Source organism: Hippoglossus stenolepis, chromosome 5, assembly GCF_022539355.2.
Source record: "Hippoglossus stenolepis isolate QCI-W04-F060 chromosome 5, HSTE1.2, whole genome shotgun sequence".
NCBI lineage: Eukaryota > Metazoa > Chordata > Actinopteri > Pleuronectiformes > Pleuronectidae > Hippoglossus > Hippoglossus stenolepis.
The window spans coordinates 24,568,278-24,594,742 of NC_061487.1; the positions used below are offsets into that span (position 1 = coordinate 24,568,278).

At 42.1% G+C, this 26,465-nt stretch overlaps 1 protein-coding gene across 3 annotated transcripts in view; it reads left to right on the forward strand.

Moving 5' to 3' along the window:
• The window catches only part of LOC118109333 (guanine nucleotide-binding protein G(o) subunit alpha), a 79,823-nt gene extending 53,358 nt beyond the window's left edge, over positions 1-26,465 (forward strand). Inside the window, exons 4-8 of one of the 3 annotated variants that reach the window (XM_035156381.2) lie at positions 1,115-1,275; positions 6,248-6,376; positions 8,254-8,383; positions 13,666-13,819; positions 23,483-26,465. In XM_035156381.2, the coding sequence (XP_035012272.1) occupies positions 1,115-1,275; positions 6,248-6,376; positions 8,254-8,383; positions 13,666-13,819; positions 23,483-23,670 (762 nt within the window). In that variant the 3' untranslated portion in view covers positions 23,671-26,465. Of the gene's footprint in view, positions 1-1,114; positions 1,276-6,247; positions 6,377-8,253; positions 8,384-13,665; positions 13,820-15,003; positions 20,776-21,121; positions 21,276-23,482 lie in introns of those variants that run through there. The other 2 variants (XM_035156380.2, XM_035156379.2) reach the window with 2 other exon arrangements.

Here is a 26,465-nt window from a genome sequence, read left to right on the forward strand (position 1 = left end):
TGTTATTTTTTGTTATGCAACATTCAGTTTTACAATATGAACTAAATGGTTATAAACAGTGAATCTATCTAATTTATCTACTAATTCCAGAAATGTCTGTCCGTCTTTATGTGACTCACAAATCCCGGGAACCGTTCATCTGATCAGCTTCACACAATACACATCGGGTGTATTGTTCGGCCCTAATTAATCTCAGGGTTGGACTTGGTGCATTTTGGACAAATGATTTGATCGATGTTGATAAACTCTGCAGCAGTGGCGACTGGAACTCATTTACATTGGTGACGTTGTCCAAACAGGCAGGTTTACAGCGGCCACTGCTCTAGTCTTTGTCTTTATGTTCCCGGTGTTTACAGCTTGACTGACTGACCTCTTGCCGTCATATGACCTGCATTGCTTTGGCTTTTAAGACACTGACTCCTTTGCAGTTGTGTCAGTTAGCAGCAGCTAATCTATCTGGCTCTTTGTGTGGAGGGAGCTGAGTGTCTCTGCCACTGAGGGAGGAAGGATCACTGCTGCATGACGACAGCCCCCTCTCTGGCCTCCTGCAGCCGAAGACTAAATAAGAGGTTTACCTTTGTCCGAACCCATTGTTTGAAACAGTTTGTCGAGCTTTTTTCTTGAAGGTGCATGATGACCTTAAACAATCAGGTCCATAAACCACAGTGGCTTTGAGATGATGAATTGTGTATCTGCACTTACTCAGGGTCTGTAAATGACACTTTCTGCAGTGAAGGCTTTTCACTGAGAAAATGGACCACAAAAGTTTCATTCTAACCCCTTTTCCTCTGTCATCTTCAGAAATCATCTTCTGTAGTTGTTGTTACCACCTCTGTCTTCCTCTTCTCTCCTTTTCATCCTCTATCTGTGTTAACGCACCTTCTCTGGTTCACACGTTGTGTCTGATAGTTCTACTTTTAAATATGTCAAACTACAGGCAGCACTTCTCCTACCGTTGGGTTCAGAATGAATTTCCCCTTGTGGCAGTATCTCTGTGATGCTTGTACTGTCTCATCATTTATGAGCTGACATTTGGATAATGTTACAGCATTTCAGCAGCTGTTAGAGTGAAGAATACTAACCTGCTCTTTCTTCCCTTTTGTTTCACCTGCAGGCGGACGCTAAGATGGTGTGTGACGTCGTCAGTCGTATGGAAGACACGGAGCCTTACTCTGCTGAGCTGCTCTCCGCCATGATTCGTCTGTGGTCCGACTCCGGTATCCAGGAGTGCTTCAGCCGCGCCCGAGAGTACCAGCTCAACGATTCAGCGCAGTAGTACGTACACATGGTCACTTGTGTGTGTGTGTGTGTGTGTGTGTGTGTGTGTGTGTGTGTGTGTGTGTGTGTGTGTGTGTGTGTGTGTGTGTGTGTGTGTGTGTGTGTGTGTGTGTGTGTGTGTGTGTGTGTGTGTCTGTCAAGTCTGTCCATCTCTACGTCAGTCCCATTATCGTGAAGGCAGCATCTCAAGAGCGCCACAAGGAAAGGTCTTCACAAACATGAACATGAACAGCTGAGATTTTATTCTTCCAAAGTCTTCACTGCATCCCTAGAGCACACAACAGACATGGGTGAAAACCGTAACCGCCAGGGACATAATGTCAGTTTATTATGCGTGTGTCAGTGTGTGTGTGTGTGTGTGTGTGTGTTACAACTACCCAGCTGATTCCTAATTTCCTAAGTCGAAATCAATAGATCACTCATTAGCCCCCCCACAGTCAACTCACTCACTATGAAACCACACACACACACACACCCACACACTCCACCCTAATCCTATAAATGCGATCATACTCTACGCTGTTAAGACACACAGTCAATCACCATTACGACTACCGGCCCTGATTTATGCTCGGTGCCTGTGTGTGGGTGGAGAAAGAGCGAGACACAGCAGGAAAAACACAGAGAGAGAGAGAGAGAGAGAGAGAGCGCGTGGCGGTGAGCGAGGCATTTCTCTAAAGTGCTATGTTTGTGCGTGTAGCTGTAATTTAATTGTGCTCCGTACATGTTAGTGAGTGACGTAAAGCAGAGCTGCAGTAGAATGATGGATGTAGTCACTGATAGAGACACCTCTCTTGCGCAGCGGGCTCTAACCACGGATGTTGTGAAGGTAGCTTATAATATCAAAGGGATATAAACATATGACAGCAGGGCCGTATATAGGGAAACCACAAGTAATGAGAAATCTTCATACAACAAGTTTTAACAATGGCACATTAATCGCTGGGGGTTTGATAAAATCGCGTCAGACGTGGCTCAGGTCAACAGTTCAGCCAGTTTGAACCATAGCAATGTGACTTCTGCTTCGTGCTCTGATGCAACAAAACCCAAGCAGACTTTCAACTGGCTGCAAATGGAATTTTAAATTAGGAGCTAATTTCAAAAATGTGTTCAATGGCAAGAGACTCTATTAAAACTTTGCATACTAAAGCTTTTCCTCCATCTTAGGATATCATTTAGTTCAAGGTTCTGTTGTGGTTTCAAAAAGTTGAATCTATAACATGATAACTGGATTAAATAAGTGGAAATCACATAGGAGAACACAGCATGTGCACATTTCTAGGATCAGAATCTAACAATTTGAATAAATGTGTGGAAAAGAGGTTGATGCAAACATAGAGGAAACAAAAGGTGTCATAAACAAATCTGCAGAGAAGACGAGAAGAGACAGGATGTAGTGATTAAGTGAAAGTTAAAGACCACAACTGCAAAGAAAACACAAGAAGGTGATTGAATGATACAATGTGTGAAACAAATGGGACAAAAAAAGGAAAGGAAGGGGTGAGTCAGTACAAAACTGACGAAAGAGTTAGAAAGAGAATGAAAAGAGAGAGAGAGAGAGGAAGTGAAAGAGAGAGAGAGTCATTCCTCATCACGGCAGACATCTTGAAAGGAGAGCAAACATAGTCCTGTCAGCATTTACATATGGTCAATTAACTCAAACAACATCCGCTCTGTTTGTGTGTGTGTGTGCGTGTGTTTGTGTGTTTGTGTGCGTGCGCGTGTGTGTGATTTAAATGTCACATTAAAGATTGATGCACACTTCCTATTATGTTGTGGCCTGTGGAGCAGAACAAACCCACCAACCAATGAGCTGATGGGACAGATACCACGTGATCTGACCACACTCAGTTTGACCGTGTTTGTGTATGTTTTTGTGAGTGTGTGTGTGTGTGTTGTGTAGGTATTACTCATGATGTAGGGACTTTAATCTACAAAGTAACACAGTTTGGGTACAAGTCACCACAATGACGTAAATCATTACATTCGTCTAAACGTGTGTGTGCGTGTGCGTGTGCGTGTGTGTGTGCGTGTGCGTGCGCGTGCGCGTGTGTGTGTGTGTGTGTTACTTAACAGTAACAGAAAGTTGAGGATGTTTCTCCAGATTAAGAGATTTTTGTGTTTTGGGTTCCGACCTTCAGATGTAAGCTGTCAGGTATTTAGGTAAAAAGGTCATAATTCCACTGGATATTAGTGTGGGATTCTTTTAGGAATCGCACGTGCATCTGATGTGTTTTTTATTACATAGAAAGCAGAAAGCTTTGTTCTCCCTGAAGCCGCTGCTCTCTCTCTCTCTCTCTCTCTGTCTCTCTCTCTCTCTCTCTCTCTCTCTCTCTCTCTCTCTCTCTCTTTTCTTGTGCAATTTAAGCACTACATGCACTGACCTATTTACCATAGTACACATACTCTCTGTATATGATTTACATCCCCTGCCTTCGTGACACTGGGGCATGTCCAGACTCGGCTTCATAAAAAAAAAAAAATAATAATAATACAATGACATCCTTCATACACACACATATTAAAATGTCAGGTAAAGTTGTTAAATAGACACTGAGCATGAACATGGCCTTGCAGCGCTGGTTTATTGCATTACATTACTGCTGTATTGAATTGCATTCAAGTGCATATTGTCTGCTAATGGCAGCCAATCTGAGTGTACCTGTTTAGAGCTGACGCTTAAAATAAGATAACTCTGGTTTATTTTCACACAGTTATTGATTCTGGATCTTGCTTTGCCTTCGATTAGCTGCGTTTGTATTGTTAGTGTGAAATTCCCTGTTTTATCTTCTTCTCTCTGCCAAGTAATGACAGAGCTCGTTGCTCTTTTCACGTTCCCTCTCCTGTGAATATCGCAGCTCGTCAGCAGCTCTACAGCTTTCTACACTGGAAACACACACACAAACACACACATGCATTCGTCTTTGTCATTATCACATCTCTTTACAGATGTCTCTCTTTTGTGCCTAATACTCTTTTAGAGAAAGAACCGTAATACTGCACGTCACCAGGGAAATGAGGGAAAGAATACTCTGGGCTCTGGTGGTAATCGACTTAGGAAAAAGCCAAATGCGGAGGTGGTCCACAGTTTATATGGAACTGGGCTGCCCGACTGTAAATCCACAGGGGACAGCAGTTCTGTGCATGAAACAATGTTCGTGTTTGTGTTAGCGTGAGTTCACTATTTTTGTCCTAATCTGTGCAGTAGTTTTTTTGTAATCTTGATAACAAGAAAAATTGATCAAGGTCCAGTAGATCATTACTACCCCTCCCCCATCTACTTCCTCTCCAAACCCTTATCAAACCCATGTCCCTTTTCTGTGTTATCAGTAGTTTTTATCACTCAAGCTGTGTGTCTGTATCCGTGTGTGTGTGTGTGTGTGTGTGTGTGTGTGTGTGTGTGTACTCCCGATCTATAAATACAAACCTCCATTACACTCGATGGATGCATGATGTGGACATACAGTAGATTCCCTCTCTGTTGTGTCAGTGTTGATCTGTTACTGACCTTTTGCCTTCCAGGTAGAGGAAAGCAACTGCAGTCAGTAGATTAAAAAAAAAAAACCGGAGTCAATACAGGAAAAGGAAGTGGAGTCAATAGAGTAGCACATTTTCTTTCATTATTAATGACATCAATCCAGTGGGTTTCTCATTGTACTTGTTGTGTAATGTAAACTCTGAGGCCCACCTGAGCCGTAACATACATCATTAGCTTTACGGTGCAATGCAAATGCATCTATTTTATTATACTCCTCCTCAGTGAGTGTGATCAGAAAACTCTCTGGTCTAAGTGAGACCAAGCTGCACGGAGCTACTGATCGATCTGAGGCGGACTTCACAAAGACAGCCTGAGGGCCAATGAAAACAGAGCCATCAATCATTTCTCAAAGGATCAACCCAGCTTTAGAACTGAGTGTGTGCTTTATAACCCTCACCCTTCAAGAGTGGGTGGAAAATGACTGATTTTTATTATTATCTGCTCAGTGATTAGTTTTAAAACAAGAATTGTGATGAGTCAAACACGATGTTGTGAACGTTGCATGTCCCAGGCGAGAAATCAGCATCTTCTCCAGCTAATGAATAAAGGTTCCAAGTATGAGGACTGTTATAACTGCTCGTGCTTGACCAACACATCTTGTGTAAATTGTTGGAGTTGCACAAGTTTAAACTTCTGCAAATCTACTGAACAGTTGGAGAGAAGCTGCTACAGCTTCACTCACATAGGATTCAGGCTTAAACACAGCAGAGAAGTGCTACATAGAGTATTAGAGCAATAACAGTATTAGGGGGGGGGAATCGCAGAGTAACTCATGATACAATATAATATGATTCGAAATGCATGGCCCACAATAACAATAACGTCACGATACAGCAATTCTGCAATGATCAATATATTCCTAGACGATCATATAAGGATTTATCATGATATCTGTCGAACGGAATATTACAAAATGCCTCTAAAAAGGTAAAGTGCAGGATGTGTGTATTTAATTACTGCAATTCGGTGTCAGTTTCACAGAGATTGACAAAAACTGAGATGGAACAATGTGCAAAGTTTACACAGTGCCTTGCCAATGTATAAAATATCCATATTTGGTTCCATAATATTGATAATCATATAGGATGACGATATATTGCCGCATCAGTATGTTGTCCCATCTCAGAATGCTAATTATGTCACAAGTTAAATGTTTTTCTCCTTTATCTTGTACCTTTCAGTTATTTGTGGAGGAAGTGAACCAGTTAGCCAGAGGTGCTAACAAGTGCAGCTGACATTAGAGCAGATTAACAGTCTAACCCATTCATTGGGTTTTCCTCACATGCTTTTGGCTTTGAAAAAGGCTATTAACAGCCCCATGCACATGCCTCAGACTGTGAAGAAATCCAAAGCCCGACAGGCCTGACTCGCCTTTTTGCATTAGATATTCCTGCTGATTTACAATCTGGGTTTTTTTCTGTGTGTGTGCAGCTACCTAGACAGCCTAGATCGGATTGGTGCGCCAGACTACCAGCCGACAGAGCAGGACATCCTGAGGACCCGAGTGAAGACCACAGGCATCGTCGAGACACACTTTACCTTCAAAAACCTCCACTTCAGGTCAGTATGAACTCTTACCGCTGATGCTTGTAGTCTTCTCGTTCTTCTACCGTCACCAGCATCCAACCATCAGCCTGCTCCTCTACCCATGCATACAGTTGGAACTCCAGTCTGTAATTAAATACTTTGAACACGTGTCCATATTTATGAATGTCTGCCTTTTTAATGAGATCTGATTCAATTAGAGCGAGGAGCTATGGGAACGATGACAGAGAGGAGGAGAGGCGTTATGGGAGGATTGCAGGGAAAGGAGAGAGAAAGCAAGGAGAAAAGACGGGAGGGGTCTTGTTCCGACCTCTAATTTAATTAACATATATCTGCCGCTGGTGTGTGCGTGTGCGTACAGAACGGCACGCTGAGCGGGGAGATTAATCAAATGTAGACACGATTCCTCTGCATGGATGCACCATTGCACTTTGCAACTGATATTTGTTTCACTTTTCCTCTCATTTTTTTGTGTCTTTCTCGTTCATACAAACATTTCATCTTAAACATGCAGAAATACAGATGTTAGTTCTACTAAATGGTGCTTTCCACTGTTACGCTCGCAGGTGAGTAGGCAGGGAGCTGGGTGTGTTTTGTGTAAAAGTCTAAATATTCTCAGCTCAGTTGCTATTACTGGCAGTGAGGCCGTGTGTGGGAGACTACAGTGAACCTGTGCTGTAGCAGCACCATCTGTTCTACGCACCACAAGAATACACATTTTACTGGAGGAAGACGTCAGATGAATTCAAAGGGAAAAGTCAAATCTAGCCTCAGACAGTTTATCTTGACGGTTTCCGCTCTCCTGTTTTCCTTGGATGGTCACAGGTCGAGCTTTGAGCGTCACCACCAGCTGATCTCTAGCTCGTCCCGTCAGAGGAGACATGCAGTGTTTCCATCAGTCTCTCCTTGGGAATTGTTGTGCTAACGATATATAGGAAAGTCAGAAATGCCTCATTTACACTCGTTGTTTTCAGAGCTCTCTTATCCAGATTAAAACACAATGAGAATTAAGACATTTTGATATTTTTAAAGTCACAACTCTGAGGCTCTGTTTGCCAGATCACACATCTGACTGCGGCCCATCCTGTTTTTTATTTTTTTTGCTCTTCTGCGCTTCATGCTAATGCACCAAATATTAATTTGTGCATCTAATCAGTTCCATTACAACAATAACAGCTTTAACTACCCGGATGCTCTCATTAACCACACAGATCATTCAGTGACTTGACAGATCAGAGTTTAGATGAATGCTACGGCAGCTTGTTTTCCCACATGAATGAATCAGTGTGATTAAAACTGAGATTTCAAACTACCTTGAAAACTTTACACATTGATTTTTTTTAATACTTGATCGCTATTTTGTTAGACTGGGTGGGACACAGGTGAGGACTCAGACTCAGACACAAGATATATAAAGAGAGTCTTTACTGAAGACTTTGGCGAAGGGACAAGGTCAAAAAACAAAACCTGCTAATACACTTACAATAGATTACTTGTGTTGTGCCTGTCGGAGGAGGACAGTGAGAAAAGCTTGATTTTCTGACGGCCCACTGGGTCATCAATGCAGCAGGCTGGCTGCTACATCAGAGATCTTTTGCAAATAGTTTTTTGGGATCATTACGAAACTGTGGCGAGACAAATCTGACTGTGGTCGTGCAGCACAGTTTAGTTAATTAATGGGACATGCTTCTGTCTCATTCCATGAATTAATGAGCACATACACAAGGGAGAGGAAATGTCTCATAAACACCCCGGTGATGCTCCACATCAAAATGCTTCAACTGCTCGTGCATCTCAAGTATCAAGTATGATCGGATTGAAACTGACGGTGTCTAGGTAAAGGAAATGTTCATGTCTGTATGAATTCATGTGTGTGTCTGTGTGTCCATCAGGCTGTTTGATGTGGGAGGTCAGAGGTCAGAGAGGAAGAAGTGGATCCACTGTTTTGAGGATGTCACAGCTATCATTTTCTGTGTGGCGCTCAGCGGCTACGACCAGGTGCTGCATGAGGACGAGACCACGGTAAGGACATGTCTCCACACGTATGTTCTCTCTCCCTCTGTAGCTCTGTGTTCCTCTCACTGATGCTCTTTCTCTGTCGCTGTGTGGCCAAATGACCCATTTACACTCTAAATATTGGAACGCACCTTTTAAAAGACACTGAGTCAGAGTTGTACCGTATCCAGGGCTCTTGTAGGCTTCAGGATGTGGGACAACATCAGCAAATACACCCTCAATACGTTTTGACACAGGATTTATAAAACAATAGTAATGAATAAAGACAGTTTATGCTTGTTTTATATGAAGAAGGAACATGTAGCCTCCTGTAAACTAACATTAAATACATGGTCTGTGTAAAAGCTTGAGACATGAGGAAAGAAATCTCCGGTGCTCTGATGAGTTGCTAAATAAATGAAGGCATGAAAATGTTTATATTTATATTTATGTTTTACTCTATATAATGTTTTAAGAGGGACAAAACTTAAAGGCCAACTTATATGCTTTCTGTCTTTCTTATTTTACATCTGTCTGATTATCTGGTGTTATTTAACAATGCTGCCACGTCAGCATGTCGTTTATTTCATAAATCCACGGTCTTCCCTCTCGGTGTTTCCTATAATACAAGGGATTATTGTATCTGTGAGTTATTTTTCTTTATGCAAAGCATTCGTCCCCGTATTGACGATGCAAACAAAGCTACCTTCGTGGCGAAGCCTGCTTTACATAATGGAAAGGACAGTTACAGTAACTTGTATATTAGGTTGCACGAAAAGGCAAATTACGTAGACTGGGACACGCAGTGGGTGTAAAAATCAATAATAGAGTATTTAAGGTATTTTTTTACTGAACTTAAAAGAGACATTAGCATTAAATATGCTTATAAAGATCACTGAATAAACATTTATATCTTTTTAGTGGTTTAATTTTTTGCATATTGAATAACAGGCAGTGTGTGAGTGCCATAAGGGTGGTGGAGAGGATAAAATGAAAATGCGTCCCTGTTTGATATTTGGTTCAAATACATGTCTAGGAAATGTAAAACAGTTACCACGGAGTAGCTTGGTGTTTCCTCAACAAAAGGCCACGACCTGCCGTGAGGCTTCAACAATGATGATGCCATGTAGTCGGGAAAAAAACAAATAAGCTGATTTGAATGCACGGTGCTCGCTGCTATTTATCAGCCTGGAGTGTTTCCTCTGAGGATTGCAGGCTGGGAAAACGTGTCCACTAGCTGCTCTATTTATGCAGATGTCTTCGAGCTTCCCTCTGTGCTGGGAGCAGCAGTGGAACGTCAGAAAAGGCGAGGAAATATCCTTATACAACACACACACACACACACACACACACACACACACACACACACACACACACACACACACACACACACACACACACACACACACACACACACACACACACATAAACAGCCTCTAGTATTATGTGTGTTCCGTACACAGATGCCGCAACAAATCAGCCTGCACTGTAATGATAAATCCAGTTTTAATTAAGTGGCCAATTTAACATGGTAATATGATTTCAATCAGAAGAGACTCGTAAGTGGAATGAAGAGAAAATTTGAAGTAAGATTACATTTATTGTGCTTCAGTGGAAGTGGATCACATGAAGTGGGTGCTTCAACATGAAGGATCCCCCTGAGCCCAGACACGGGTGATGGTGGTGGTGGTGAGGAGGAATGGAGCGCTATACTGGGAGGTCTCCATGGGAGGGACATTTCTGATGAGAGAGTTTGATGGAGATGCCAGGCATCCACAGCTGAGGTGTTCAAAACACTCCACGGCACTGAAATACCAGCTGAATGTCAGGAGAGGGACGACTTTTAAAGTTTGATGTTTGATGGCTAAACACATCAGGTTATGATTGGGTGAAGAGGAACGAGCTATTGGAGCTTAGAGATTCTCCTCTCCTCTAAATCCTCAACACAACACAGCTAAAATACAACTGCAGGTCCAATCAAAGTTTCTTATTTCTTCAACGTTTTGATAGTAACTTGTTTAAGCTGCTTCCTCTCCAAACAGCCTAGTGAAGAGATAAGCTCCTCTGTGTTTCTACTGTGGAATTATTCATGTCTTTCAGCAAATCTTTTTGAATTTTCTCATCCAGCCACGCTGCCATTACACAACAACTCCATGGTTACAATGTTTTTTTTACCAGTGATCCAAGCGACGAGGGAAGAGAAAGTCCAGAAATCAGTGTGATAGAGGAGGATTAATAAGTCACGTCTCTCTCTCTTATCCTCACGGGCCGCCTGAGATCACTGGACAATAACAGAGACAAGCTAGTGGCCCCTAGTGAGGGATCAAGGGGCCGTGAGTGAAGTGTCGTGTGAGAGACTCCAGATCCCATTGCTTCTGACACGCTCAGACATTGAACTGTTTAGCAGTGAGGCTACGTCCCTGTGTGCATTTATACTTTAATACGTCCTTTTTACCAACTGCCATGATTCCCTCCGAGCATCAAAACAGTGTCTCTGATTCTGATTCTGATTCTGATCGTGTGTGCACCCGGAAAAGAAACATTTCAACAAACAAACAAAATGTAACACGAATCTCGTAAACGTCACGGATCTGTTGATTACATCATTAGCAGATCTGGTATTTTTTACTGTGTTTTGATCAACATTATGTGTTATTATTGCTAAAGAGTGTGGGAGTTAAATCAGCAGGCAAATAACCAAATGTTTTTCAGTGAGCTCCCACGTTCCACCGTCGGTTCTACTACCAGACACATCCATGGCGAGTGATTCAGAAATTACAGCCACAGAAATATTCCACAGTCAGACACCCTCTCTCTAATGGGGGGGTGATAAAGTCTCACATATATCCCTTTTGGGCAGGTCATTAAAGTCACTGATACGCCGTGAATTTAATTAGAATGAAAACTTTTTCCCATAATACTAATCCTGTCTCGACAAGTGCTTGAAAAATGTAACGGTAGATTTTTATTTCTATTGCAGCTCGAAATGTCCTCGCTCACAAGATGCTACACATAAAGTTCACAGTGCTGTTTAATGATCAAGTCGAATTCTAGGACACAGTTGTCTCTGAACAGCTGAAGAACAACAGTTCCTTAACATTTCAAGATTTTTAAAATATATTCCATGGCCCTTTTTTTTTTTTGGTGAAAAATAATTGAAATGCTTCTATGACTTGTAAAGATGAAACAGAAACCCTGTCAGATTTTAAAAGGAGCCACAAAGAGGAGGCAGTGTTTTTGTGGATTTCTGTTGTCCTCATCTCGACGGGACAATAAAGAAATAAAAGACCACTTCACTGGTCCTATGCCAAAGGATTTATCTACATATACAGTACACCCGTGTGCTGTATGAAAACAATCCAGTGCCACACACCTGCCCTTCTCTCTATTCGTGAACTGCTTGCAATGTGTGTTTCTCTGGCTGTCCTCCTCTTGTTTCCCTCAATACACACTCGTGAACGCGCACACACACACACACACACACACACACACACACGCGCGCACACGCGCACACTCACGCAGACTCCTCTCTGAAATGATAACTGCGCTCGGTGAACACTGTCTTCCTGCCTCCTTGGGGGTGAGTGGGCGATCTGGGTGGGTGGGCCCTCCTCCCCCTTGCATTTTCGGTTCCTGCTCTAAGCTCCGCCCTGCAGCATCTCTGGCTCCTTCTGCTCCTCCTGTCACTCTCGCCATCGACTGTCCTCTCTAACCAATCAGCAGTCAGATCTTCTGCAGATGCTCCGCGCACAGACAGGTATGAAACCTCCTGATAGGTTGATACACTCACTGAGAGTTGAAAGCAGTGACTCACTGTGTTAGTGAAGCAAAGATTTGTATCAGTGTGTGTGTGTGTGCGCGCTTTGTTGTCAATCTTATTCATGGTTATTTCTATCTGTCTTCTATACACTATTTAAAACCTGTAAATTACTGTTAACTCTTCAAACCTCCTGTCTTCTTTCTTTTGAGAGACTGTTTTTCTTCAATGTGCGGTGATTTGCTTCAATCGTATTTTCTCACTAATCCGATTGGTTGATGGCCCCATCAATCCTCTATTCTGCACCAGGGCTCATGACCAGTGAGAAACTGCTTTCAACTCGTTCTTTAAACAAATCTATTGTCTTCACCTGGCGCCTTATGTACTATGACCAGGTTTCTTGATTGATGTGGGGTTTCCTTTTGCATGAGCATTAAAAACTAATGTGAACCACTAGAAGTGGTTATAACCCACAACAGGTTTCATGAGCAAACACAAGAAGTGGAATGATTTACAAAGCCCCCTGTGAACAAAGCACTGTAGTAGTCCTAACAGTTTAATCTAGAAAACCAGGAGTTTAGTGGAAAAACATGATCTAAAGACATGAATAAGGGCCTTATGATGCAAAATATGAACTACTAAATTTCATTAGATTTTTAATATAATAATAATGATGCTTTGTAACAATTTTGGCTGCAGAATTCAACAAATATAATCAATTATGTGCCTTATATTTTATTTTATTATTGTATTTATTCTTAAACAACTCTGTGGAGTTTTTTGTAAACTGTACTTTTTAAATCTTATAAACATTGTGTGTATCTGGCCAAAAAATGAGTTTAGTTCAATTTCCAACCTTAGAGAGAAACTTTAAATTTGAACGTGCATTACTGACACAAGGTTTCGTCTTTTTCTTTTCCTCCTTTATTGGCGCCCTGCTGCCTCTGCAGTGCTTTACTTCCACAGATTGTTGCTGCCTTCTGCAGTTGGTGAAACAAACATTTGTTTCATCATTCCCTTGTGCATATGCTGCTTGACCATGGGATACAAACCATGTGACTCAAACAATACAAGGAACTTCTCTTCCAAACGTTGCTCTGCAGTGCCCCCTGTGGTGAAATAACTCCACACGGTACCCTTAAGTGAGCACTTACTCGGTGTACCACAGTTAGCAAACAGTAGCTAACAAGCGAAACGTGCATGGCTTTGTTTAACTGATCGGCTGCAAGAAGCTTTCTAATGATTTCTGTTACTGATGTGATCGTAGACACACACACACATACATAAATGCACACACACACACACACACACACACACACTTAATGCACAGCAGCAAACCACCATAGACAAGAGGAACTCCTCAGTACCTCTGTTCTGCTTTTCTTGTTTTTATTTTTCACACTTCCTCTTTGTGTTTCGATGACGTGTGTATGTGGTTTGTGTGTTCTCGACTGCCTCTGAACACATTTACATTTCATTCAAATGCAAATCTATTTATTGACGTGTCCCACTATGTCTGCCCATTGAACTGGAGCTAATGTCTCTCCCACAGAACCGCATGCATGAGTCTCTGAAGCTGTTTGATTCCATCTGTAACAACAAGTGGTTTAACGACACGTCCATCATCCTCTTCCTGAACAAGAAGGACATCTTTGAAAGCAAGATCACCAAGTCGCCACTGTCCATCTGCTTCCCTGAATACAGTGGTATGTATCTATGTACTTCATTCATATATACTGTAAATTGAAATGAACACTAGGAGGCACTGTGGCCACTGAGGTGAAGCACGTTCAACCCAGTATTATGGAGAAATCACAAAGTTAAAACTTGCACCTTATCAAAGAGTAATTGATGTATATCTTTATTTCTAAAACCAGCTCCTGGAAAGTTATGGTTACTTCCAGAGATTATCTCTGTGACCTGTGGATAGAACTGAACAATACACACTTTAAGATACCTTATAATAAACCAGTGGGTTAAATGAACTGGGTACATGGTGACTTTCATTCATTTATTAAGTCTTCATTTATCCAGCTTTGGGTCATCCTGTCCTTTATCTTAGCTGAACAGTTCTCTCTCATTTTAAAGTAAAATTCTCCTCATCAACTTAGTGAACAAGTCATTCAAACAGTTCAAACTGAGATTAAATGGAGGCCACTACAAAGAGACTGGATAGTAACCAGAAGATTAAAAGGCTGAGCAGATTCAGGATGAGACTGTGGAACAAAACGAAGATGAGAGTCAAACAATTAAAAGTGAAAGGGTGAATGAAATCAGGGCTGTAACCAGGGGTCCAGGACGACACACAAAGACGAGTGTGAGAGAGACAAGAGCAACTGAGAGACACTGGAAAAAATATATAAACAGCTCATAACTGCTAGATGGTGAGAGACCAAAACAGCAAGAGTGTGAGAAAAGCAAAATGAGAATTCAGAGCCTGTTTCCTCTCATCCGCTCGTCCGCTCTTCATCCTTTTTTACGCAGCTCTCACTGTTCAGATTCTTCCAAAACAAAGGATTTTTTAATACAATATAAATGAATCAATTAAATGTGAAACAGTTTATTTTTTCTATCATATTAATAGAATCACAGAACACCAATTAGAGTTTGTGAAAATGCAAATGATTACTTCATTTCCCTTTTTCATTTTACTGAAATGCCACATCCTGCTATTGTGGAGGTACATTATTTTAGTATATTATATTTCACTCCCTATCTGCTTCCATAACGTTGCCCATGTTTTATGCTTTGAAAGCTTGGCGAGCGGTGAGCGCACCTCAGCAGATTGTGTGCTGAGCTTGAAAGTCAAAGGTTGTGTTTTTTAGAAAAATATCAGAAGCAGCGTTCCAGCCTGAACCTAACTCCCGCTCTCTGTCTTCTCTGTCCTCAGGACCTGACACTTACTTGGAGGGAATAGCCCACATCAAGTCTCAGTACGAGAGCAAGAACAAGTCCACCAGCAAAGACGTCTACTCCCACGTGACCTGCGCCACCGACACCAACAACATCCAGTTTGTCTTTGACGCTGTCACTGATGTCATCATAGCCACTAACCTGCGGGGCTGTGGCCTTTACTGAGGATGCTGTTAAATGTTAGTCACAGGGTGTTGGACGAGTATTTACCCGTGTAGGTGTCACAAGGGTAAATACTTGTGCTGCCTATGTGGTATAGATCATATGGTTATGTGGCCTCAGTCAGTGATGCTATCATGTGACAGGAAGTCAAATATGGGGGTTTTATCGTACAACTTAAACACAAGGCTTTGCTTCAGCTTGACTCTTAATTATTGATTCGACTGGTTGGTTGAGACTTCTTTTAATCTAGTGGTCTTTTTTTTTTTTGATTCCTTGTGTCGGCTCCCAAAGAGGAACCGGCAGCAGCATCCAGGAACACTGTTCTTTGTGTGTTCGTGTGCCTAAATGCCAAATGTGTAGCTCGTGTGCTGCAGCAATCTTACACAACACCTACAGTAAACTCTTGAGGGACACAAGGTTCCTGAGATGAATTTGTACATACACAAACGTGCCTTATTCATAGAAGTGGACTGAATGCAGTTCAAGTGCCTCCCTCTTAGAGTTATCCTCGAAAATGATAAAGTGGGAATCACTCTTCTCCTAGCCTGAAGTATTTCTAATCTTTTTTTTATTAAGCTTGAAGTTATATACACCACAGACACGTGCCTTAGTCCCATGAAAGTCTGATTTAAAACTGCTTCAAACTATGTCGTGCGGTGAGTCCCATTCAAAGTCAAACTGATCCCCAGTTTAGTTCAGAAAGAACTTAGAACTTGATTGTGCCCAGCAAACCAAGAACACTTTCAGATGCTTCGTCATCTCAAACTTCATTTCATGGGACATCCTGCTGGCCTCGTGGTTTTAGATCATATGTTATCACTGCAAAGTCCCCATTTTGATTCCTTTGCCTTTTATTCCCCTCTTGCTCTCTCTCTCTCTCTTCCTGTGTTTCTGGAAAACGTGGACTTGTGCCATGTTGTGATATTTGATATTTATTCTGAGGAAGATCCTGCTCGGTTGTGTAAGACTGTTGCACTTCGCCTTCGCCCTTTAAACCAAGGAACTTCACCTGAATACCTACGTGCAAACATGAATATAAAAGACATTATGAACTCAATTATAATGGATAAATACAGATAAGACAGACAAGTTGTTAATGGACATATTTCAGAATTCTTACGGTAACAGTTCAGTTTACACAATTATTTATCTGCTTTCTAGAAACTACCCAGAGTTTATACAGTAGAAATGAATAGTGTTACTTCCAGTCAGTGTTTTAATCCAGAGCCCATTAGGTTGAACTGTGGATGCATTTCACTGTGAGTGACATTATGCTTTTGATTGAACTTAGAAAACCCAAATGGACATGTTCTCGTTGTTTTGTTGTTGTTGTTGTTTTTTTTACATATCTTCAATTTATTGTTTGCGAGGAAGTTGCTATTCGTGTGAGGAGGAGGAGGAGGAGGAGGCTGCCGTCATCCTTCATCACCTCTGGTCATATTTTAGGATTGACTCTCCAGCCTCTCATTTTGCAGCATGCATGGATCCACTATAAATATCACTTTTTACGAAGAAGTACCAGAGCCAGTGTGCTGACTCAACCAGACAACTCCCAGATATTGCTTCAATGGAAGCATTGATTTTTCGAGGTCCCCAGGGCCAGATCCATTGCGTCGGGCTGCACAGTGTAACATCCCTCTTGTCCACCACGCCGCCCTAATAAGTCAGCAGTGAGCTTTGAAAGATGGTGCTGGTGAGCACATGCAGTCCTGTGGGATCCGAATGTCAAGCTTGTGACTGTAGTTTGAGCCGTGATGTTTCACAGGTTTTGCTGAATGAGTTTCATTTCTGGTGGCGGCCAGAGCTGCCGTAGGATTGAGGTCTGATGTAGCGCCCAGCTTAGGTGAAATGGAAATTGACGGGTGTTATTTTTAGGGACGGTTTGAATTTTGAGCCTTGGTGTTAAAGCCAGAGAGATGCACCTCGAAAACATAATCGGCTCCTCCCTCCTCTCTGTTCTCAGCAGAAGTTTACAGCGTCACATATTAACTGAGCTCGGTTTTCTTTATTTATGAGCAAAGGCATTTATTCCACTCTTCCCTCCAAACTCTGAACAGCGAGATCGTGTCACCTCCCTCCGCTCGGGGCTGCCATCTTTTCTCTAATCAGGTAGATGATGTCATCAGCTCTCCCTCACACATCTGTGCCAACGTTTTCTAACTAGATACAGAGAGCTACCTAAGGCAACATCCTGTGTGTGTGTGTGTGTGTGAGTGTGTGTGTGTGTGTGTGTGTGTGTCTGTTGATTTTAGGAAAGGTACGTGTGCGTGCGTTTATGCTCATGAACATGTGTTGTGTAAGAGACAACATCAGCCCATGGGTGTTGCGCTGGAGTCAGTATCTGTGGATTAATTACCCAGAAGGCACCTGTCTACCCTTTACACACACACACACACAAACACACACACGTGCACACGCAGGCACTGAAGACACAAACACACCCTTGGGACTCTCCAAATGTCACAACACCTTACTTGGCAGCACCAGATAATACCACCGCACTCAGCCAAGGAGCCTCAGATGTTTCTAGGTTCTTTTGCCAAACAAGACGTCTGCTGCCGCTTGTGCTGTGTGTTTAGTTTATCATCATCATCTCCTCTGTCTCATTACATCCACTACGTGTAAAATGATCTTCCTGCTGTTGCTGTTTGATTGTTGATGTCAGGACGACAGGGTGTGAAATATGCATAAAGTGTTTGGCCTGACATTAATGCAGAAAAGATGAAAGCAGTTTCGAGTACTTCACTTTTCACTTCTCACTCCTGTCAGTGGTTTAGAAGCTTCTCTCCTGTTTTAATTTTCTTTGTCACTTGCATAGATTTCAAACAAACATTTCACATGTTTCAACGAGCGTCTGTGAATTGTTTCAAATTGGTAATTGTACTTTAGTAGCGCAGTATAATTACATGATTCAGGATTTGTTGTTGCCTCACGTGTTGGAGGCGAAGATGCTCGTGGAGACGTTTCTGTTGTAATTAAATCAAGACGCTTCATGCCTGAGAGCCTAAAGGGCAGGCAGCAGTAGACACAAGCTGTGGAACAACAGGGCTGGTGAAATTTCCATCCACACCAACTTAGCAGGCTCCTGTTCACATTTAGGTGATTTATTTGCCCTCAGGGTGGAAACAGCCGCTTGCTGCCCGAGCGCTCGGCTTCTTTCTTGCCTGTGTCGACCTCAGAAAGTGCACAGGTCGAGGTGATTCTGCAGCCGTTATTCTGCTGTACAGATTCTTCCGTGGTTTACTCATTCATTCAGAGTAATATCAGATGTGTTTAAAGTAAGAATACCCTTCAATTCAAAATATGTAAGATCACAAATAATATTTCCACTTGAGCAAGGACCTAAACGGCAGTAACTGTGTTATTTCAATCAATTGCTACAAGTTCCATTCGGTAAAAATCAGTTCTGTCTCCATCCTTTCAGCAAGACTTTTTCTCCATTTCACTTTATACAGCGTTGCCGTCACCTTGAAGACATTTAAAGTGCGGTTTTCAGGCATTTCAACACAAAGTGAGCATAATGTGATTTTCTTACCGTTGACAAAAAGTCATTAACATTATGTAAAAATCCAGTCTCTCAATTGTAGATTGAATTTCCGGTGTGGACTGCATCACATCTAGAGAACAATGTTATCACAGCACAGACACGGTGGTGATGTTGCCTAACTCATTTTAACGAACACATTAAAGGCCCAGTCTCCTTAGAAAGTGGTTCGGCGTAATTGATCTGCATCATTCTCAAAGATGTGGCTCAGGAAAGAGATTTATTGACTGTTTGGTTAACTACACATTGACCAGGGAAGAGCATCCATCCAATAACACGTCATCAAGGGGGCAAACAATCAGCACTTAAATCGAGCCGGCTTTCTTATTGCGAGCTACCAATTGTGAGTTTGGTCTCCAACAAAACAGGTAAAGTTATAATAGACGATGTATTCGCCGCCAAGGCCCAAGCGTCCCCTTAAATTCAGTCGAGCTGCACCAAACTGTGTTAAAACATAACCTCCTTGGTGAAGCTACGATAGCTTCCTCCATTTTGGCTCTGCAAGGTCAGCAGTGGCAGGGCGGCGTGCTGTTGGTCAATAAGGTAAAGTTGCACGTCGCAGTTCAACAAGTTTTATTTTAGACAAAACCTCTACTAGGTCTACTAACTATGGCAGATCCATTGGATTGGATTAGTTTTGCAGCAGAGTTTTTGCTTCAACACATAGAAACTGTCACTTGTGAAGTGATACGTGCAAAAACCTTCCCTCCACAATTAACAGTAACAATGAAATGGACTGAAACCAATTTTTAAAAAGTTTATAGGTAGGACTCAAGCACAGAGAAGCGAGTGAAATGTCCTGCTCTGTTTGAGCTTCATCCAACTGAGCTCAGTGATACAAATTAAGACGAGTGAGGTTTGAACCTTCATACGCTAAACATGTCTCATCTCACATGTGATCCTCTGATCTTCTTTGAGTCTTTGTTTCTTAAAAGGAAACGTCCTCACTTTCCCTCCCTGACCCGCTCTGCTCTCCTCCGTCTGCAACACTGACGCTCCAAAGCTATTAGTGGTTTATAGGGTGAAGACAGGATTGATGCTTCCACAGTGTGTGTGTGTGTGTGTGTGTGTGTGCGTGTGTGCGTGTGCTTTTCACAACCCGTCCCTGCTCCTGATGAATGACGAATAAACCCCCAAACAACCAGTGGGAAATCACATCAACAGGCGAGGCCAAGACGATAGTGGGTAATGTAGTTTATGTCTTGCTTCGGCCCCATCAAGAAATCATGGTTTTCCCATATGAAAGGAGAGATTTGTGGGTAATGTAGTCTGAGGCCATGCTACAGAGGGTTTATGGGCAACACAGTTTTTTTTCCCAGTGGCTGCCTGTGGTGTGGATGATAAACCCACAGGTCCTTTCAGGTAACACAGGTCTTGTGATGTTTGTCTGGGCTGCAGCTGCTGTTCCAGAAGAGACGCCTGCACCTGCTAGCTATTAAAAATAAGTTGTGGAAATGTCACAACAGCCCAATGAAGAACTGCTCAGACTGAATAGTTTCATTTTCCCATATTGATTTAAACAAGCTCCTGTCGTGTTTTTTTTTTCTCTGCTGCCGTATTTATGCTTTCAAATTTAGAGATAAGAGTTTCGCCTGCAAATACTTTTGAGTCGTCTTTATAATGTGTTTAGTTCTGAAGCCAACAGATGAAACGAGCACTTAAAGACTCAGCAAAGACTCAGCTCTCCTGCTGGAGGTCAGAACGCCCCGGGCGGCACCCGTCCATAACGAGCCTGGGTAGAATTAAAGAGGCAGAGTCTGAACTGGTAGATGTCTCTCACACTCGTGCTCTCACCGCTGCAGCTCTTTTTAGCTTCTCAACGCTGTTTATCTCATCCGTCCGAAAACCAAACAACACCTGTCTATACTGTACAGATCACCTGAAGCAAAATGTGTTTATTTGTATGTGTCCGAGCAAGTGCTGTATTTTACTGAGCACTGTGAGTTGAAATGTGTCTGCTGTAACTCCGTCACTGCTGTGATAATTTATTGAACGTTGTATTTATACGTAAAATAAACGATAATAAAGGACCACGTGAATAACTCCCTGTGTGCGATTATTTTCCTGTGGCCCAATTATTTTCTGTGCGTGTCTGTGTTTTCATTCGCAGAATATTTGACTGGAAATTGTTTGAACAGCCGTGTTGAGTTGTGAAGATTGAGATTGTTTCTCTTTCTCTTTTCCTCTCGACACAACGACAACAATCTTTTCTTATTCTTCCTGTTCGTCTCTGTCGCACGTTGTAAAGGTTTAAGAATGGTTGTAACTTTTCCTCTTCTTTCCTCCTCTCTTTGTATCATCATCCATCCAATTCATTTTTCTCTGTCTGTTCTTCACCGTTCCTCCCTCTCTTTCATTTCTGTTCACCTCTTCCCATCACCCACGACAGAATCGCATGCACGAGTCCCTGATGCTGTTCGACTCCATCTGCAACAACAAGTTCTTCATCGACACCTCCATCATCCTCTTCCTCAACAAGAAGGATCTGTTTGCAGAGAAGATCAAGAAGTCTGCGCTCAGCATCTGCTTCCCCGAGTACACAGGTGAGAAAATTATACACATGCATTTAATTCTTTACATTTAATTTGGTGACAATAAGCAGCTCTCAAAGCACGTAAACTGGGAGAAAACTTGACAGGTGTAGAAAAAGGGTTTCCTTGGAAACACTGAATCCAATCAGACGCGACCGAACGCACAGCTGATCCGCCACAAACTGCTGATCAAGCAGACAGGCGTGAAATAATGATTAAACTGGTAAATCCATTTTTAACAACATTGTGATAAACTGAGGTTTACTAGATTGTTCAACTTCAGACTAGTGGACCACTTATCACCAAAGTAAGAGTTTAAATGTGTAGTTAATTCAGTTTTAAGGGAATAGTTTTATGTTTTGGGGGAAATTATGTTGTGAAATTTACTTTCAAGTCACTTTGATGAGATGATTGACACCACTGGCATGTCTGTAGCTTAGCGTAGCATAAACAGTGGAAGGTGGGGCGAAATGGATTTATATATCAACAGGTAACAAAATCAGCCTACCAGCAGATCTGAAGGTCGCCAATTAAAATGTAGTATCTCATTTCTATAACAACAATACATTTAAACGTGTAAAAACAACAATTCCCCCCAAAAAATTTCTGATTCTGAGCGACAACGGATCCAACGTGTGGATCTGTCTCAGGCCAACTTGTCCCAGAATTCATTGCACATCAGTGACGAAGCTAACAAGCCAGTCATGCGGGTGGTGGTAAGAGCCGTTCTACTTCTTAAGATGAGTTCTAAAACTGCCTGATAGACAACATCAAGATGCTGAGCTAACACCACACGAGGGGGAGGTAAAGTGAGGACCCCAGTTTAAATTACATCGTTTAAAAGTATGAATGAAGACCCCCTGTCATATCTAAATACGATTCCCAGATGTGAGTAATGTGTGTAAACGCCCTTTCGTGTTTTCGTGGACACTGATTAACCTCGGCTCGATACAGTAGATTCGTTAGTTTGAGCGAGCGCCACATTAACTGTCGCTGAGATATAAACCACACTGAGAAAACGTGGCTCTTTGAATCACAGTTTGTTTACAGCACTAAGTCAGTTTGATTCGTCCGGACAGAGAGAGAAAACTGAAACCCAACAAGCAGCTGTTTGAAATGTTCGCCCCGTGTGAAGAGCGCCTGCCGCTGAGGTGACGCCGCTCAGTCAAATGAGCGACGCGCTGTACATGAAGATTTGCTCCACCGCTTTTAAAAGGCAGAGGAGACGATGATAAACAGGGAGGAGAGAGGGAGGGGAGATGCATGTGTGGCTGTGGGTGGAGGAAAAGAAGGGATAGAAGGGAGGAGGAGAAGAGGAGACGATCACGCTCGGTCAGCCAAGAGGACGAGAGAGAGAGGAGATGCTGTCTCCTGTCGTATCTCTGAGCTGATCCCATTCTCCTCCGTCTCTCATCCTTTACTTCTCTTTAACTGCTTTGATCATCACAGTTGACTTAGTCTCTTCATCCCTCCTTCATCATGTCCTCCGTTACCTTCCCATGTGAAGCATCTTTAAACGTGATGTGTTTAAACCCTCACATCTGTGGAACAGGAGCAAACTAACTAGGATATGGTTTTTTTTGTGTATGTAAAAGATGAAACAGCTCAAAAGTCTGCAGGAAACACTTGAAGCTCCTGAAGCTCCTCCCCCTCATCATATCACATGACACAAAGCCCTACATTTGCATAATATACGTCTAAAGCCAGGGGTACGTTCAATATCAAGAGGTTTTGCACTATTTAGCCAAAGATTGCAAATTTACTCAAAACGGCGTGCTACGGGCTTCGAGGTACATTCTCTCCGGTTTGGTGGGTGTGTCATAGCTGTTGCCCAATCAGCAGCGACATGTATGTAAGCCTCTCCGGATAAAAACGATTCTAATGCTCTCTACAAATGTGTTTGCGTCATTTGAAGATGCTAAAAGCAGCTGTTCCGAACAGCATTGTAAACGGTTGACCAATCAGAACAGAGTGGGTCAGCTGGCCAATCACAGCAGACTAGAGAAGGGTCTTAAAGAGACAGGAGCTAAAACCAAGTGTTTGAGACGGAGGCTGAAAGAGGAGCTGCAGCAAGTTTGAGGAACGTGATGTGTTTTCTGAACATTACGGCATTTGGGCAATAAACCTTTTCAAGTAATATGAATATGATCAAACGAATGAGTGTATTTTTTAATAATTGTGTTGTAAAATCTCTGTTTGTCTCTTTTCTCTCCCTCCAGGACCCAACACCTACGACGATGCAGCAGCTTACATCCAAGCACAGTTCGAGAGCAAGAACCGCTCCCCGAACAAGGAAATCTACTGTCACATGACCTGCGCCACAGATACAGGAAACATCCAGGTGGTGTTTGACGCCGTGACCGACATCATCATCGCCAACAACCTCCGAGGGTGCGGCTTGTACTGAGCACGCCAGCGCTGCCATTGATATCCTCCCTCTTTGTCCCCTCCTCTCCCCCCCGCCTTTCCTGCCCTTCCTCCTCCTCTTCTTCCTCTTCCTCCTTGTTCCTTTGACACTGCGCTGGAAATAATGATGATGGTGATGATGACGATTCTGCTGATTATTTAAAGAAAATAGAACGAAAAATGCAACTAGGTACATATTAATAATGAGGATAATTAAAAAAAAAAAAATAGGCATACGTATATATAAATATATATATATATATAATGTTTTTAGTTCTCGTCTCTTCTCCTCTCCCGCTCCCCCTGATGTTCTTTGGCCTGTCGCCAAGCAAACAAATTTTAGTTTTAGTAGAAAACACGAGACCCTGCAGCCTTGACAACTTCTTGAACAAAGTCGATGAAAGCCTCCGCTCCCTTCCTCCTCCTCCTCCTCCTCCTCTTTCTTTCTCCGCTGTGTCTTTTATCGGTAACAAAACAAAACCTGTGCTTTTTTTTTTCCTTCGCATCTTTTTTATTATTACTATGAATATGACTTCTGTTTTTATTTTTGTTGATCGTGTGTATATTTATTACATGAGTGTCGGTCTGAACACTGATTTTTATTCACATTTTGCCTCACCTGACACCTTTTACTCGTGTGTTATTTTGTTGCCATAGTAGTGATTATATAATAACAAGTTTTGCTGGAATCTGTGAAAATATCGATAGCACTAAAATAAAATACAAAATAAAAAAAAGACACCGGACAGGTCGGCCAAAACCTTAAAAACAACTTGTGAGACCTGCTGGAAACTGACAACGCTGTGTTTTAGTCTTTTGTTTACATACGCCGAGACATTTTAAGACGTTTGCTGTCGATTACTTTCTTTTTTTTAATTTTTGAGTAACTTGTATTATTTTACTTCCTTCTTCCGAGACCCGGTTTTCATCGACAGGAAGTGAGGCTTCCTGTTTCCCGAACCTGGCCTTAGCCACTGGCCGAGCGTCAGCCGAGGCTGATCCTGAAAGCCAATAGGAAATGTGCTAAATGTCCGATCAGTGCCATGTAACAGAGGTACTGTACTGTAGATAGCTACGCTTTTAGAAGCAAGTACACGATGTTATAACTCTACCTTCCTCACTGTTATAACCTTTAGACCCACTAACATTCAACATGTAAGAAAACTCACTCCTGGTTTGATATTGATTGATTAATTTATTAATTTATTTATTGATTGATTGCCTGTCCGACACATGACCGATCTGTCTGCCTTCTCTCTCTCTTCATTTACCCTCCTCCACCTCCACCTCCACGCCTTTACCTCTCCTCACATCCATCCCTTTCAGTTCTGGCCTTCTTTCTGCATGGCACCCTGGCGCCCAGATTTAGGGGTGAAAGGCCCCCCAGCGTTTCTTCCCCGGCCCTTCTCTCCCTCCCCCTCCCTCCCTCCCTCCCTCCCTCCCTCTGCTCCTGCTCCTCCTGAAGCCCCGACACAGACAGCATGAGATACTCAAGCCTTTGTATAAAGAGACCAGTATATGAAAAAACTCAACAAAAAAAAAGCAAGCTCCGATAGCATCGATACTGTTCAGATAATAATTTTAAAAAATCCTTTTAATAAAAATTGCAAAAGATGAATAAAAAAGATGGAAAAAAAAGAACTAAGAATAGCAACTTAACAAATGAGGGGATTGGTTCCTGAATTTAATGGGGGCGGGCTCAATTATAAAAAAAATAAAATTTAAAAAAGAGTCGTAGTTTGGAAGTGTAGAAAAGTTTAGATTTTGGGGATTTTGTGACACGTAGGATTTTAAGTTTATTACTAAAATAATTGATGAAAACCAGTGAACATGTGTATTCACACGGTATCCACGACAACGATCATGCTCCTTTGTTCTTTTTGTCCGTTTCTCTGCTTTTAATTAATTAACACGATGTTTTGACGTCGATCCGATTCGATCTCAGACCCTGTGTTGTTGTAATGCTCTGAACTGTGGCCCCCCCCCCCACCCCCAGCCCCAGCCCCTCTTACCGTTTTGCCTGTTCCCCTGCATTCGAACCATGTCCTCACTTTAGCCTGACTCAGAACGATTAAATATAAAACTATAACAATATCTATTTTTTATCATTTCAGGAGAAGAAAAAAAATAATAATAATAACAAACCACTTTTTTTCGGGGGGGAGAGCACGTTTCTCGCTGCGTTCGCTAGTTAGGGACGCCGCATGTTCACACATCGATGCTGTATAAAGTCATGCTCCTTTCTTCTTCTACTACTTCTTCTTCTTCTTCTCTGTCTCTTTTCAGTTCGACACACGACTTCCAGGTCTACAATGAAAAGCACAGTTCTCTCTCACACACACAAACACACACATACACACACTTGCTCGCACTCACACACATACACACCCAATAAGTAGATTTGGAAATTTGTTATCTACTCATTCCTAATCTATGTTACCCCCTCATCAATCTCTCCATCCATCTATCTATATAAACCACTCTTTCTTGATTTCTAGTTTTTAAAAGAGAAAACAACTGTGTATAATGACATGATATACCTGTTTCTGTTCCTTTGACCTTCATTCTTTTTTATTTCACCTCTAATGTTCTGTTCTCTACCCAGTGAATGCTTTTCTCTGTGCAGCTTTCTCTCTCTCTCTCTCTCTCTCTTATTCTCTCTCTCTCTATCTCTCCCTCTCTACTCCTCTTTAGTGAATGGTTGTTATTTCATGTGGGATGTCCGTGCTGGAAAAACCAATCGAATGTAGTGTTTACATTAAAAAGCCACTGTTTTCATGACTACAAAAAAAACGA